At 44.5% G+C, this 15,611-nt stretch overlaps 1 protein-coding gene across 7 annotated transcripts in view; it reads left to right on the top strand.

Moving 5' to 3' along the window:
* Positions 1–15,611, top strand: part of LOC110485571 (oxidation resistance protein 1) — a 213,465-nt gene that overhangs the window by 182,339 nt on the left and 15,515 nt on the right. For 4 of the 7 annotated variants that reach the window (XM_021556680.2, XM_021556693.2, XM_021556673.2 and 1 more), the window contains 4 exons: positions 389–502; positions 9,495–9,656; positions 10,236–10,420; positions 14,132–14,844. In XM_021556680.2, the coding sequence (XP_021412355.1) occupies positions 389–502; positions 9,495–9,656; positions 10,236–10,420; positions 14,132–14,844 (1,174 nt within the window). The remainder of the gene's footprint in view (positions 1–388; positions 503–9,494; positions 9,657–10,235; positions 10,421–14,131; positions 14,845–15,611) is intronic. The other 3 variants (XM_021556707.2, XM_036944128.1, XM_021556688.2) reach the window with 2 other exon arrangements.

The following is a 15,611-nucleotide window of genomic DNA, read 5'->3' as shown; positions in this document are numbered from 1 at the left end:
TGGGCCAAAATTCACCCAATTTATTGTGGGAAGCTTGTGGAAGGCTACCTGAAACCTTTGACCCAAGTTAAACAATTTAAAGGCAATGCTACCAAATACTAATTGAGTGTATGTAAACTTCTGACCCACTGGGAATGTGATGAAAGAAGTAAAAGCTGAAATAAATCATTCTCTCTACTATTATTCTGACATTTCACATTCTTAAAATAACGTGGTGATCCTAGCTGACCTAAGACAGGGAATCTTTACTAGGATTAAATGTCAGGAATTGTGAAAAACTGAGTTTAAATGTACTTGGCTAAGGTGTATGTAAACTTCCGACTTCAACTGTATGTTCATTTCTCTGTGTGTCAGCCTGTTTAAATCCAGACATGGATTGTGTTTGCAGGTTCTGTACGTTCCTGATCCTGAACACATATCCAGTGTGGGGAGCTCCCCTTCCCTAAGTCCCATCAGCCCTCTGTCTCCCACTTCCTCAGACGCTGACTTAGAGAAGGTGACGGTATGTCGGCATTCAGACACGCACTCGCAATGAACGCGTTGGCATTATCCCTTCACCATGCGTCTGCTCACAAGAACACACACACATGCGTACAACACCTATCATAGAGTGAGATAGAAGGCTTTATCAGAAATCCTGCATAAATATCTATCACAAATCCGATTTAAAATGTGAAGGGCCAACTCTCATACTGTCCAGACAATCTGGGACAGGCCAGACAATAAGTGATGCATTATGTTTTATGAGCAGAATAAGTCTGTAATGTACTAATTCTCCATTGTTTGCTGACCTACAGTATACAGACTTGATGTATGGCTCTGGCTCCAGGTAATAGAATGGCTCTTTGTTCTGCCCATTAAGCAATAGTTACATTGATGTTAGGTTAACTTCCTTCACACAATTCTGCTCTGGTGCGATGATAGCTGAAATGCCACTGCTTTTACTGTACCATTTAGTCTCCATTTATAGAAGCATGCAGCCAATAAAGACACAGTTAGTTTGTTGTTTACTGAACGGTCGTGTTGACAACCTCAGTATATAAGAGGGAATAATGTGTTAGTTGAGTGCTGACCAGGGGAGGGACAGGGGATCAAATATCTGCAGGTTTTCACTGTTCCAGCAACTATGGTGGATCTGTAACCATGTCAGTGCAGTATAGCTTGGGAAAATGCCCTTAAGTGTGGTTGGTTCTAGCAGGTCTGGAATCAGGCCTATCTAGTCCTCTGTAATGGAATACTGGAAGCTGACATGTTCCATTGTTCTCAGATCAGGTCAGGAGTGTCACCCTCCTGCTCCATAGATTGCCCTTTCCACGGGGCACCAAACGAGCCAATCATTAAACACACAGGAACCTTCTGACCCCCAAAGAAATATGACTGTTTGTCCCAGGTGGTCTCCATGGCGACAAGGCACTGTTTTGTCAGAATGTTATCAGAAAATGGGTTCCTCTGCTACTGCTGCCTTTCCAAACTAGCTGCATAAATTCAACACTACTCAGGCTGGAAGAAGGATCCCGTCGTTAGTTTATTTAGTGCTTATCTATTTAGGTCATGCCTGTAAGAACAGGAGCCTATTTCTTGGCTCTCAGCGGAGGACGAGGATCTGAGGGAGAAGGGCTGTGTGTGACTGTGGAGAAATGAAGCTTTTTAGTGTGATGCTCTGTCTGATATTTAGAGAAACTAATGAACGGAGCTTGTTCTCTCAGATGACCAGCGAGATAGCCTGCATGTCCCAAATGGCACCATTATGCTTTTGACCAGAGCTCTATGGGCCCTGGTCAAAAGTAGTGCACTACATAGGGAACAGGGTCCCATTTGGAATGAATACAGCAGTTATTCCAGAGAGAGGAAGCATGATGTGTTTCTAAGACAGACAGGGAAGGGTAAATCACCTCAGCAGGACGTGGAGTAAAGATCCAGCATGGTTTACAAGGTAGAGGAGGAAGGACCTTAATAAGCACAATGCTTTTTCTAAACCTCAATGATCTTTTAATTATAAAACCCTTTTTGTGGCCACACACACAGGAGGTCGGTGGCACCTTAATTGGGAAGGACGGGCTCGTGGTAATGGCTGGAGTGGAATGGTATCAAAGACACGGTTTGATGTCAATCCATTCGCGACGTTGCAGACATTACTATGAGCCGTCCTCCCCTTAGCATGCTCCACTGGCCACACAGAACAGGCTGTAATGTCTGGCAGACATGAGATGTCATGGCTGGCTAGCCATTGTGCTGGCATTCGATTCTCATGCTGTGACCGTAGCCAGCCTAGCTCACTGTCCTCCTGACCTCTCTCCCTCTCCCTGTCCTATCCTGTTCTGTTGTGTCCTGGCACCCTCACTTCCTTCCTTCTGTTGCACAGAACAGAAGAGGCCACTATTTTTAGGGCCAGGGAATGTAGGACTAGTGTAAATTACCTGCCCAGCCCGCTGCAGGGTGGCTGGTGCCCAATGGGCTGGTGCCAAACTACAGCTGCTCAGGTAACCCAGCCCGGACCTCGGGGTTTCACCCCTACTCTGCCACCTTGCCAACATCCTCCTATCTCTATAGGAGAATCAGGATAAAAGATTCAAAAGATGCATCCCATGAATTTACAGTATATGTTTGTTCTGCTCATGGTTGCAGAACATGTACATGTCCACATGGGGGAGCTGTGGTTAAATTTTCCACAGTATTCCACTTCTAGCCTTCTACTCTCTCTGTTTAGTCGACATTGCAGCCTGTCTGCAAGGCCATACAGTACAGGACGGAAGCTCAGGCCGGCAGGTGGTTTGTCCTGAAGGAGGCTGAGAAGGAATTCATTCCTTGTCTTAGTCACTAGTCATTCTATTCTGTTATGTTTTATTGTAGTATAAATAGCACTGGATGTTGTGGAGTGTTAATATATGGGGTCAAACATTTGGCTAAAAGAGTCCCTCGGTCTTCCTAAAAATCTTCATGAATCATTATAGCAGGGTTCCCCAACTAGCAGGTAGTTTTGGCCCGCAGGTGGGGGGGGGGGGGGGGGGGGGGGGGGGGGGGGGGGGGGGGGGGGGTGGGGTGGGGTATACAGTCCCAGTCTAAATTTTGGACACACCTACTTTAGAAGGGTTTTTCTTTATTTATTTTTACTATTTTCTACATTGTAAAATAATAGTGAAGACATCAAAACTATGAAATAACACATATGGAATCATGTAGTAACCAAAAAAGTGTTAAACAAATCAATGTTTGTGCTTAGTGGGACTATCATTTGTTTTTCAACAGGACAATGACCCAAAACACACCTCCAGGCTGTGTAAGGGCTATTTCACCAAGAAGGAAAATGATGGAGTACTGCATCAGATGACCTGGCCTCCACAATCACCCAACCTCCACCAAATTGAGATAGTTTGGGCACCCAACCCCAACCAAATTGAGATAGTTTGGGAAGAGTTGAATCGCAGAGTGAAGGAAAAGCAGCCAACAAGTGCTCAGCATATGTGGGAACTCCTTCAAGACTGTTGGAAAAGCATTCCAGGTGAAGCTGGTTGAGAGAATGCCAAGAGTTTGCAAAGCTGTCATCAAGGCAAAGGGTGGATACTTTGAAGAATCTCACTTTTTTTGTTACTACATGATTTCATATGTGTTATTTCATAGTTTTAATGTCTTCACTATTATTCTACAATGTAGAAAGTATCTGGTGTGAGCACCATTTGCCTCATGCAGTGCGACACATCTCATTCTAAAAGAGTTGACCAGGCTGTTGATAGTGGCCTGTGGAATGTTGTCCCACTCCTCTTTCATGCGAAGTTGCTGGATATTGGCGGGAACTGGAACACGCTGTCATACATGTCAATCCAGAGCATCCCAAACATGCTCAATTGATGACATGTCTGGTGAGTATGCAGGCCAATGAAGAACTGGGACATTTACAGCTTCCATGAGGTGATGGAGGTGGATGAATGGCACGACAATGGGCCTCAGGATCTCATCACAGTATCTCTGTGCATTCAAAGTCCAGGTTGGGAATTTAGCCATGACACCGGGTGAACACCCCATCTCTTACAATAAGTTCCATGCGATTTTGAATGACCACAGAGAGTCAGGATACCTGTTTTAACTTGCTATTCGAAAGACGGCACCCTATGTAGGGCAATGTCCCCAAATCTAATCAAGGTTTGAAATTATTATGTTTTTGTCAAAAGTCAATTTGAAATCTAAAAATACTAGTTTTATTATGTTCCTGCTCCCCGACCATCCGATCAATACATTTTTTTGATGATCCCTGCAATATAGGTTTACTGAAAGAAAAAAGCCATCACATATATATATATTATTAGAGGGATTGTGCTACTATGGGCACATCCCAAGTGGCACCCTATTCCTGTTATAGTGCACTAATTTTGACCAAGACCCTGGTCAAAAGTAGTGCACTTTAAATGGAATAGGGTGCCATTTGCGATGCAACCTTGGCAAAGCAAACAGCAGCAACTCAATGGATGGATGCAATATCCATAGCATTATATCAGGGTCAGCTTTCTTCCTTCCACCTAGCAAGCAGCTCTAGACTGGATTGATTTCCCATAGCCTCTGGGATCAAAGCACCATGTGATAACACCATCCCATCCCTCCCTCTCTCCATTCCTCCATCTTTAGCCTCTCTCCCACTCTCCGGTCGGCCAGTGTACACCTCCTCTCACAGAGACACACACACGTTGATATCTTTGACAGACTCTGATGTGTTATGGGGTGCCCATTCCCCCAACCCCTAGCCCTGAATTAGAACCCTGATCAGGCTAACACATGAAACATACAATCCTCAGTGTATATGACCGCTGTCCAAGTACCTGAGGGAAAGTATATATGCATAGTATATATGTATATATGTATATTATGCATACTTGGCCTAGTGCTGGTTTATGGTATGAATAACACCATGATGACAGATAGACACTGGAACACTGTTAAAGAGTATCTCTCATACGAATGATAGGGCAGAGTGGGAGGGTTAGCTCACAGTGTTGTGTTAGACCACCACACACACTCACACACCACCCCTTCCTTCCTGTGATCTGCCTCCTCTCCTGTGATGATAGGGGAATGGAGGAAGTTGTCTAAGAGGAAGGAGGACATGTTAGGACTGTTTATTTTAAACCAGGCCAGTGTTCGGATTTCTGTTGTCAGCTATGTGCTGCTGGGGAAGGGGACAGTTGGATTGTGTCCCAAATGGCACCCTAATTCCCTACATTGTGTACTACTTTTAATCAGAGCCCTATGAGCCCTGGTCGAAACTAGCGTACCATATAGGGAATATGGTACCATTTGGGATTCGACCTAGAGCTGTGTGTTATTGGAGGCTGTGAATACCTCTTGTCATGTTGCTGTAGTATTACTGCAGCAGAACAGAAAGGACTGGCGCATGAGTCACTAGGAAGTGAATGTGCCAGTGAAGAGAGGAGGGGTGAAGCACTGTAGATATCCACCTGAAGTGGATGACAGTGACCGACCAAGGAGAGCACCACTCAATTGTCATGTTCTCTTTCCTACTGATGTATAATGTTCCTGTAACGGTGGTGGTTCAGTGAAGGCCTAGGTTTTAGCTCAAAGGGCTAACACAGTCTTGTTGTGTGCCAGAGTGCCCAGGTTGGAATCCCAGACAGTAGTTTTTTTGTCTAGCATGTTGAGCTGCCCCCTCAGCCACATGAGCTCCCAGTGTGTGTGTGCGTGTGTGTTGCTAGTAGTGTGCCGGTGGGTCAGTAGTCGTGGGCTGGTGCTCCCAGGGAGACAGAGACAGGAGAGGTGTGGGAGGGTGTCAAGAGGCCAGCAGACAGCTGTGGGTTTGGTGTCTCACACACAGCAGACCTGCACGCCTACTCTTCATCTCTCTGTCTGCGCCATGTTCCCACACCCTCCCTGTCCCTCCATCCTTCATTCTTCCAATCTTCTATCCCACCATATTCTTCTTCCCACACCCTCACTATCCCTCCATCCATCCCTCCGCCTGGTTCCTGTTCCCACACCCTCCCTATCCCTCCATCTCTCCTTCCCTCCGTCTGGCTCTGCAGCCAGTCACACAGCCTGGCACGGTAGCAGGCCATGTGGCCTCGCTCACAAAGACCAGCCCCACCATGTATGGTGTTTGCAGGCAGCAGATGCCCCATCTGTGGATAAATCATTATCATTGTTTACAACGGAGGAGCTGGAGTACGTCTGACAGACAGTGCCTAGAAATGACTGTAGTAGGGTTGGCACAAACGTTTATGGATAAAGACCATCATAAATAAAATGACCTGCATTTTTTTTGAACAGCTGACTGAAGGCGTGATGGCCAGGCGTTCATGCGGTTGAATTCAGTTTCTGTGATAACATGGGCTCTTAACAATGTGATGGAACTTTGTTGCCCACTGCTGAAACAAGCAAGGTGTTGTAGCCAACAATGAATAGAATGGTCTTGGAACCTCTAACCCTGGCAATTTGACTGGTAAACTCATGGGTACACTCGCAATGGCTGCCTGGTAATGGCTGCCTGGTATTATCATTTTTGCGGTAATGTAGAATGTTCATTCAAATAATGTTAACTGATGTGGCTCATGCATTGGAATGTATTTTTTGCAATGTACGTTGAGTTGAATCAACAAATCATAGCACATATTGATGGGTACACTTCCTGCTTTTACTTCCTGCTTTACTCCTATGGGGTACACTCAAAATGGACACCAGTTCACCCATTATGCCATCATTGACTTGAATGGGGAATCCCGTTCTATTCATTCTATTTCTATGGCAGCACATGCAGTCAGGAGCGGAAGAAAGGAGAAACGGTGTGTCTGAAAAGCAAAACAAATGTTTCCATGACCGTCACAGCCCTGAGTGCTCCACGTGAGATGCAGCAGATACTACTGTAGAAACTGGATCTGTACATAATAACACATCGTAAAACTTAAATCTCTACCTCTACTTGTCATAAGAACAGTAACACTGTCTGTTTGTTGAGTGAACAGGGTTAAATAGGGTCTTTGCTGTTGTGGTCAGGGATTGGTTGGGTCAGGAGCATGGGTTTACCCTGAGTCTATTACTGGGTTACATGAAGCTGATATGATCAATAACACAGACAGACTGCTGACACACACACACACACATCTGTAGTTAGGTAATGTCTGCCTGATATTTCAGTTTCATGTTCCATGAGACTGAGTGAGAGTTCATTTCTCAGTGTACATCGGCAGTGCTGGAGTTCAGTTAACATTTCAGTACAGGAAGAATAGTCAGTCTACTGATCTACACACACTTGCATGACGAAGTGTATGATGTATGTAGATGGAGGAATAACTGAGCTGTATTTAAATAGTCTTCATGTGCACTTCTCATTCTGTTTCTATTAAACTAATCAAGCATCAACTAGCAAGCCACCATAAAGGTGAATGCTTCAGCCTCATATAGATATGCTTTTCTATCTAATTGCCATTATGAACTTCAGACTACAGGAAGTGCATTCGTTTACTAATGTATCTGATTAGACATACATGTCTCTCTCTGTCTCTGTGTGTTTGTTGACCTGATTGTCTAGCAGTGCAGAAACATTGCTACATTGCTACAAATGAACACTCACTAGCTATACTGCATATTTAGATAGTCTGGCTGATTGGTTTGATGTAGGGAGACATACACTATATATACAAAAGTATGTGGACACTCCTTCAAATTAGTGGATTCGGCTATTTCAGCCACAACTGTTGCTGACAGGTGTAAAAAAAAAATGAGCACACCGCCATGCAATCTCCGTAGACAAACATTGACAGTAGAATGGCCTTACTGAAGAGCTCAGTGATTTTCAACGTGGCACTGTCACTGTCCAACAAGTCCGTTTGTAAAATTTCCCTGCTATAGCTGCCCTGGTCAACTGTAAGTGCTGTTATTGTGAAGTGGAAACATCTAGGAGCAACAACGACTCAGCCGCACACAAGCCTAGATCACCATTCGCAATGCCAAGCATCGGCTGTAGTGGTGTAAAGCTCTGGAGTGATGAATCACGCTTCACCATCTGGCAGTCCAACAGATTTATCTGGGTTTGGAACGCTACCTGCCCCAATACATAGTGCAAACTGTAAAGTTTGGTGGAGGAGGAAAAATGGTCTGGGGCTGTTTTTCATGGTTTGGGCTAGGCCCCTTAGTTCCAGTGAAAGGAAATCTTAACGCTACAGAATACAATTACATTCTAGATGATTCTGGGCTTTCAACTTTGTGGCAACAGTTTGGGGAAGCTCCTTTCCTGTTTCAGCACAACAATGCCCCTGTGCACAAAGCGAGATCCATACAGAAATTGTTTGTCGAGATCGATTTGGAAGAACTTGACTGGCCTGCACAGAGCCCTGACCTCATCCCCATCTAACACCTTTGGGATGAATAGGAAAACCGACTGCGAGCCAGGCCTAATCGCTCAACATCACTGCCCAACCTCACTAATACTCTTGGCTGAAGCGAAGCAAATCCCCGTAGCAATGTTCCAACGTCTAGTGGGAAGTCTTCTCAGAAGAGTGGAGGCTGTTATAGCAGCAACGGGTGGACCAACTCCATATTAATGCCCATGATTTTGGAATGAGATGTTCGACGAGCAGGTGTACACATACTTTGGTCATGTAGTGTACATGTGTTTCTCTGTCTCTGTCTGTTTGTTAAGCTGATTGGCTAGCAGTGCAGAAAACATTGCTACATGTAGACTAACTATACTCCACTGTATATTTAGATACCCTGGCTGATTGGTTTGATGTAGGAAGACAAACTTAGTTCTGATTTTGCCAACTCCTTCTTCATTATTATCACTTGTTATATAATCAGGTTACATGCAATGTAACATGTCGCTTGAGTATGTGACATAGAAATAGAATGAATAGAACGGCTTGAAAGCTCTAACCCTGGACATTTGACTGGTAAACTCATGGGTACGTACATTCACAATGGCTGCCAGATAATGTGAAGCAATAATCTTCATGGTATTTTCACATTTTCTATAAACAGATGCTAGATTGCCACAGTAATGTAGAATGTTCATTCAAATGATGCTAACTGCAATGGAATGTATTTTTTGTAATGTCAGTTGAGTTGAAATCACAGCACAGATTGAAGGGTATACTTCCTGCCATGGGTACACTCAAAATGGCTCCCACTCAAAATGGCTGCCACTCAAAATGGCTGCCAGTCCACCCATTATGCCATCATTGACTTGAATGAGATTACCTTTCTATTCATTCTATTTCTATGGTATGTGATGTGTGCAAGAAGTTTGTTAATGAAATCTAAGATTGCTTATATTGATTACATTCAACTCAATGTTGTTTGAGCGTTGAGTGTTGTTGAATTGATACGCTGCTGTTGATACTGTTCTATTGACTTGATCTATTCTATATGATTTGGAGGATAATCTAAAGCTATAACTAACTGTTTTTTAACATATCACTAAATGATAAATGTGTTCATTCTTGTCCACCCTTTACTTCTCCCTCCTCTCCTGTTATTCAAAATGGCCACCCCTGTAGGAATCCGATGGCACTCCCAGGCCAGAGGCTCACCATCATCACCATGCTCCGGTGTTCTCAGCACTACGCCAGGCTCGTGTAGTGTCGTCCACCTCCGAGGAGGAAGAGGCCCTGACAGAGAAGTTCCTCAAAATCAACTGCAAGTACATCACAGACGGCAAGGTACATATCACGTATATTCATATATATATTACAGTACTATACAATATATATAGTATTTTCTATATATAAAATAAGTACAGTATTATAAGGTAAGCTCATGGAGAAATTCAGAGGACTTTCAGGAATGCTGGCCCTCCGCCAGCCAACATCCACCTCTAGTAGCTCAGATCCATGCTATTGAACAAAATGAAACCAATGTTGATCCATTCAGTCTAAATCAAAGCTTTGCAGCTTTCACCCCCACAGGGAGGTCAGTATTGGAGCTTCCTGTTCATAGTCAATATCCTTCAGTTTCTTTTGGATACCTGCAGTACAGTACAGCCATTTTGTTTATTTATGCTGGCAAGGTAATATATCTCCTCCAGTAAATGGCTGACACATTTCTTTCACTGCCAGCTTTTTCATGCTCTAGCTATATTACTCCGTCTAACCCTTTCGTTCTTTCTTTCTTTCTTTCTTTCTTTCTTTCTTTCTTTCTTTCTTTCTCTCTCTTTCTCTCGCTCTTCTCGTGCTCTCTCTCTCTCTCTCTCTCTCTCTCTCTCTCTCTCTCTCTGTCTGTCTGTCTCTCTCTCCCCTCAGGGTGCGGTGAGCGGGGTGTTGCTGGTGACGCCCAACAACATCATGTTTGACCCCCACAGGATGGACCCTCTGGTGCAGGAGCATGGCTGTGAGGAGTACGGCTACATGTGTCCCCTGGAGGAGGTCATGTCTGCAGCCATCTACAAGGAGATCACTGACAGCAAGATCAGAGAGGCCGTGCCTGCGTAAGAGCCCTGTCGTCTGTCTGTCGGTCTGTCTGTCTGACAGTCACACACAGGGGTCCCGTTCATTAGAGCACACCGCAGCATCCGTTTTGTGCCTACTGAACCACAGTAACAGGAATGTAGTGGAGAGGAGTAGCGTTTCCGCACCTATTACACAAAATTAACGTTGTTTGCGTTTGCGTTTACGTTACACATCACTCGTTTACCCACTTATTTTTCTACCACTCCATCCCTGGTTACACATCACAGCCCCTACGTAATCACTTCATCAGCCCGGCACTGCAGGCGCACACTGATTACATCAGAAACCATCCAACAGATTCATTATATCCCCCATGCCAAAAAGGAAAAGGAAATGGCAATTATAGCAAGGTTAATGAACTATGCATGCACCCACCTACGTCTGGATTGCTCACCCATTTGCTTGATGTAATAATATATCCACTTCAGCAGCCAGCTTAGTTTATCTCCATGGCATGCCACCCACATACAGATCTCCTACCGTCTCTGTTTTTATTAGCGATTTAACGTGGATTGTTTGCTCAGGTCAAGATAATTGTGTTATATTAATACTATGATGAAATCTTATCAAAGCATTAGCTATTTGTAGCTGTGTTCCTCTGTGGCTCGGTTTTTAAGAACGCGGCGGCAGCGATGCCAAGGTCGTGGGTTCACGTCCCGCTCAGATCACATACACATGCTAATTATGTATGCACTTACTGAACTGTAAGTTGGACGAAAGTCTCTGCTAGGAAACATTTATTATTATTGTAACTATAGAGCTATGCTTAGCCCTTCCACTCTAGTGCCCATCCAGTATGTCTGTGAAAATGTTCAGTGGTGGATTTGGGCTGTGTTAGGTGTTCAGATCTCATGGATCATCTTTTGTGACGTCTAATGGTTATTGGCTGCAGTCCACACACGTTATTTATACCCCCTCACCCCTTGCCCTAGCCACTTTCCCTCAGGGCAATCCCCATCGAAACCGGATGCAGTTTGATTGCCATCTTAAGTGGAGGTCCAATTCACTAACTTTACCCCCTCTGCCCTCGATTTAGCCCAAAGGAGCGAGTAAACCACTTTGGTCACTTGCGGGGTTGATACGACCCACAATTCAATGCAAACTGTAGTCACATCATGTCAAACTCTGGTGGCAGCGAAGTGTCAAATTTTATCAACTAGGCTGCATTTTCGGCATGTCAGAAAAAAGTATTGAAGCTAGCTTGCTAGAAAATACAGTGCCTTGCGAAATTATTCGGCCCCCTTGAACTTTGCGACCTTTTGCCACATTTCAGGCTTCAAACATAAAGATATAAAACTGTATTTTTTTGTGAAGAATCAACAACAAGTGGGACACAATCATGAAGTGGAACGACATTTATTGGATATTTCAAACTTTTTTAACAAATCAAAAACTGAAAATTTGGGCGTGCAAAATTATTCAGCCCCTTTACTTTCAGAGCAGCAAACTCTCTCCAGAAGTTCAGTGAGGATCTCTGAATGATCCAATGTTGACCTAAATGACTAATGATGATAAATACAATCCACCTGTGTGTAATCAAGTCTCCGTATAAATGCACCTGCACTGTGATAGTCTCAGAGGTCCGTTAAAAGCGCAGAGAGCATCATGAAGAACAAGGAACACACCAGGCAGGTCCGAGATACTGTTGTGAAGAAGTTTAAAGCCAGATTTGGATACAAAAAGATTTCCCAAGCTTTAAACATCCCAAGGAGCACTGTGCAAGCGATAATATTGAAATGGAAGGAGTATCAGACCACTGCAAATCTACCAAGACCTGGCCGTCCCTCTAAACTTTCAGCTCATACAAGGAGAAGACTGATCAGAGATGCAGCCAAGAGGCCGATGATCACTCTGGATGAACTGCAGAGATCTACAGCTGAGGTGGGAGACTTTGTCCATAGGACAACAATCAGTCGTATATTGCACAAATCTGGCCTTTATGGAAGAGTGGCAAGAAGAAAGCCATTTCTTAAAGATATCCATAAAAAGTGTTGTTTAAAGTTTGCCACAAGCCACCTGGGAGACACACCAAACATGTGGAAGAAGGTGCTCTGGTCAGATGAAACTAAAATTTAACTTTTTGGCAACAATGCAAGACGTTATGTTTGGCGTAAAAGCAACACAGCTCATCACCCTGAACACACCATCTCCACTGTCAAACATGGTGGTGGCAGCATCATGGTTTGGGCCTGCTTTTCTTCAGCAGGGACAGGGAAGATGGTTAAAATTGATGGGAAGATGGATGGAGCCAAATACAGGACCATTCTGGAAGAAAACCTGATGGAGTCTGCAAAAGACCTGAGACTGGGATGGAGATTTGTCTTCCAACAAGACAATGATCCAAAACATAAAGCAAAATCTACAATGGAATGGTTCAAAAATAAACATATCCAGGTGTTAGAATGGCCAAGTCAAAGTCCAGACCTGAATCCAATCGAGAATCTGTGGAAAGAACTGAAAACTGCTGTTCACAAATGCTCTCCATCCAACCGCACTGAGCTCGAGCTGTTTTGCAAGGAGGAATGGGAAAAAAATTCAGTCTCTCGATGTGCAAAACTGATAGAGACATACCCCAAGCGACTTACAGCTGTAATCGCAGCAAAAGGTGGCGCTACAAAGTATTAACTTAAAGGGGCTGAATAATTTTGCACGCCCAATTTTACAGTTTTTGATTTGTTAAAAAAGTTTGAAATATCCAATAAATGTCGTTCCACTTCATGATTGTGTCCCACTTGTTGCTGATTCTTCACAAAAAAATACAGTTTTTTATCTTTATATTTGAAGCCTGAAATGTGGCAAAAGGTCGCAAAGTTCAAGGGGGCCGAATACTTTCGCAAGGCACTGTATATATATAGACAATGATTTTAGCGCTGGCAAATTAGCTTAGTCTCGTAGTGAGGAGCCTATAAAATGGAGCTAGATTCATAAACATATTTTGGGGAATTCTGAAATGTATAAGAATAAATTACCAAACAATAAAACTAGCTAGCCAGCTACGAGTAACTGTAGCCAGCTACCTGACAGGAGTGCTAGCTAGATATGTTAGCTTACTAGGTACATTAATAGCTTTAGCTAGATACGTTAGCTTACTAGGTACATTAATAGCTTTAGGTTGATTGTTTTTAAGCTCAACTTCCAGATTTCCACCAAGGACGTTGCCTCTCCAATCATCACTCTCCCTTGCTTGGGCAAGGGACATTTAAGGTACACACTGTCTCTGTGTGTGAGGACAGCTGTTTTCTCAAATATGATGCAAGCAGACTCTGTCTCTCTCTGTCTCAAAGAGCACACAATAACAAATGCCAGTGTTTTATCATAGACACCAGTGGACCTAGGAACAAACTATTTTAGTCCCACGAGGTCTTTGGAGAACATGTGGAGTCTAGTGCGCTGTTACAGTATGTAGAGGAATCCTGTTAGTTGGCTGGCTGGCTGCACAGTGTTTTTGTTACACTGTGTCCCTGTTAATTTACTGTACAAAACCTCTTCAGATTATTATGCAGAGCCGTTCACTTATGCGCCAAACAAACATGATTCATATTAATTCCATATTGAGAGGATGACATGTTTCACCTGGTCTCTCCACATTATACTGTAATAAACCAAATAAAATGGTTCCATTCTGCTGCATTCAAATTCAGACCTCTCTAACTTGTATTTTCTTCTTTACTGTTTTCTTCCCTATCTAGACATCTGGAGCCTTTGACGTCAGAGCGCGGGCCCTCCACCTCCTCTCAGCCGGACCCGGAGCAACGTCTGAGAGTCCCGGGCAACGGCAGCGGCAGCGCGGCCCCCCGCAGCACGGAGGGCTCCTTCTCCGAGGACGTCTTTACAGAGTCAGAGCTTTCCCCAATTCGGGAGGAGGCCACTTCCTCCGAAGACCCCCGGCTGGACATGTCCTCCTCAGCCACAGCCTCCACAGAGTCCATCCAAACTGTCGCCCAGGTGGAGGCCTTCATCCCCCCAGGAGAAGCCCCAGGGGCCGCAAGCTGCGCCTGCAAATCAGTCAGCCAGCCGCCAGTGGAGGGCCAGGGGAAACAACCCACCACAGCAGTAGACAATCCAGACAGCCACACGGCCCAGAGCCAGTCTCCCATGGGCTCCAAGCAGCACAGTGTGGATGTGGAGAAGGCAGCACCAAGCACACTCACCACCAGCCAGGGACTAGGCCAGGGACCATCCTCACGCCCTGCCTCACAGAGCTCTACCACCGGGCCTGGGGAGCCCTCCGGCCAGGAGGGGAGTCCAGGGGACAGGCCCAAACTGAGCAGAGAAGGGTCCCGGGACTCCGAGACGGACGTGGAGGAACTGAGGAAGATGTGGAAGAGTCACACTATGCAACAAGCCACAGAGCAAATGGAGAATGTAACAAAAAAGGAGGAGGGACAAGACTCTGCAGAAGGTAGTGAGATAACGTGTCTCTGTTGTAATATGAAAATATTAAATACATAGCCTTACAATATGCACTTACATTGTTTTTCAGTAGGTGCGAAAATATGTTCAGCTTCCACCCTACTTGAGTTCTCAACATAAAGGCAAATCTATAGACAGTTATTGCAGATTATTACACATCCTCACTGCCAGGTATGCTGCTGCCATTTGCCATCTCTGCAATTATCATCATCATGTTTATTCTAATGAAGCTCCCAGTGCTATCACAGGAAGGTTGGCTCCGGCTGCTTCCGTACACCTCGGCTGCAGTGTGCTCCTGATAACCTCCTGTCACACCTTTGTGCCTCCCCAGTTGTAACTGGACTAAAAAAGGGAGAGAGAACTGTGGGAATGTGTGGTGTGCTGTTATCACTTACATCTGCCACTCCAGACAGGCTCAATCAAACTCTCAAACTATTTTTTGAAAGGAAACTAATACTGGTTGAACCCAGGTCTGGTTGTGTTCAAATAATTTATATCACCATAATTCTCACCCCACAGAGAGTTCCTAGAATGTTTGCTCTTATTGGCTGGGATCACAGCAGGATTCTGCTTTACTCCACACCACATTACCATGGCAGACGCTAGCCGAGGCCCCACTTCAAAACAAGCCCAATTACTGCGTTTTCAAATATCATTTTTCCCACTGAGCTGTGTTTTCTAAGTAGATTAACCATTTCTCTGGCTCTGTTTGTGACTATGGGTCCCAGTCTGTGTTATGTCACAAAGTGTCTCTTT

The sequence above is a fragment of the Oncorhynchus mykiss genome, chromosome 2, assembly GCF_013265735.2.
Source record: "Oncorhynchus mykiss isolate Arlee chromosome 2, USDA_OmykA_1.1, whole genome shotgun sequence".
Lineage (NCBI taxonomy): Eukaryota > Metazoa > Chordata > Actinopteri > Salmoniformes > Salmonidae > Oncorhynchus > Oncorhynchus mykiss.
The sequence above is the reverse complement of the archived record's forward strand: the minus strand, read 5'-3'. Positions and strand labels throughout refer to the sequence as shown.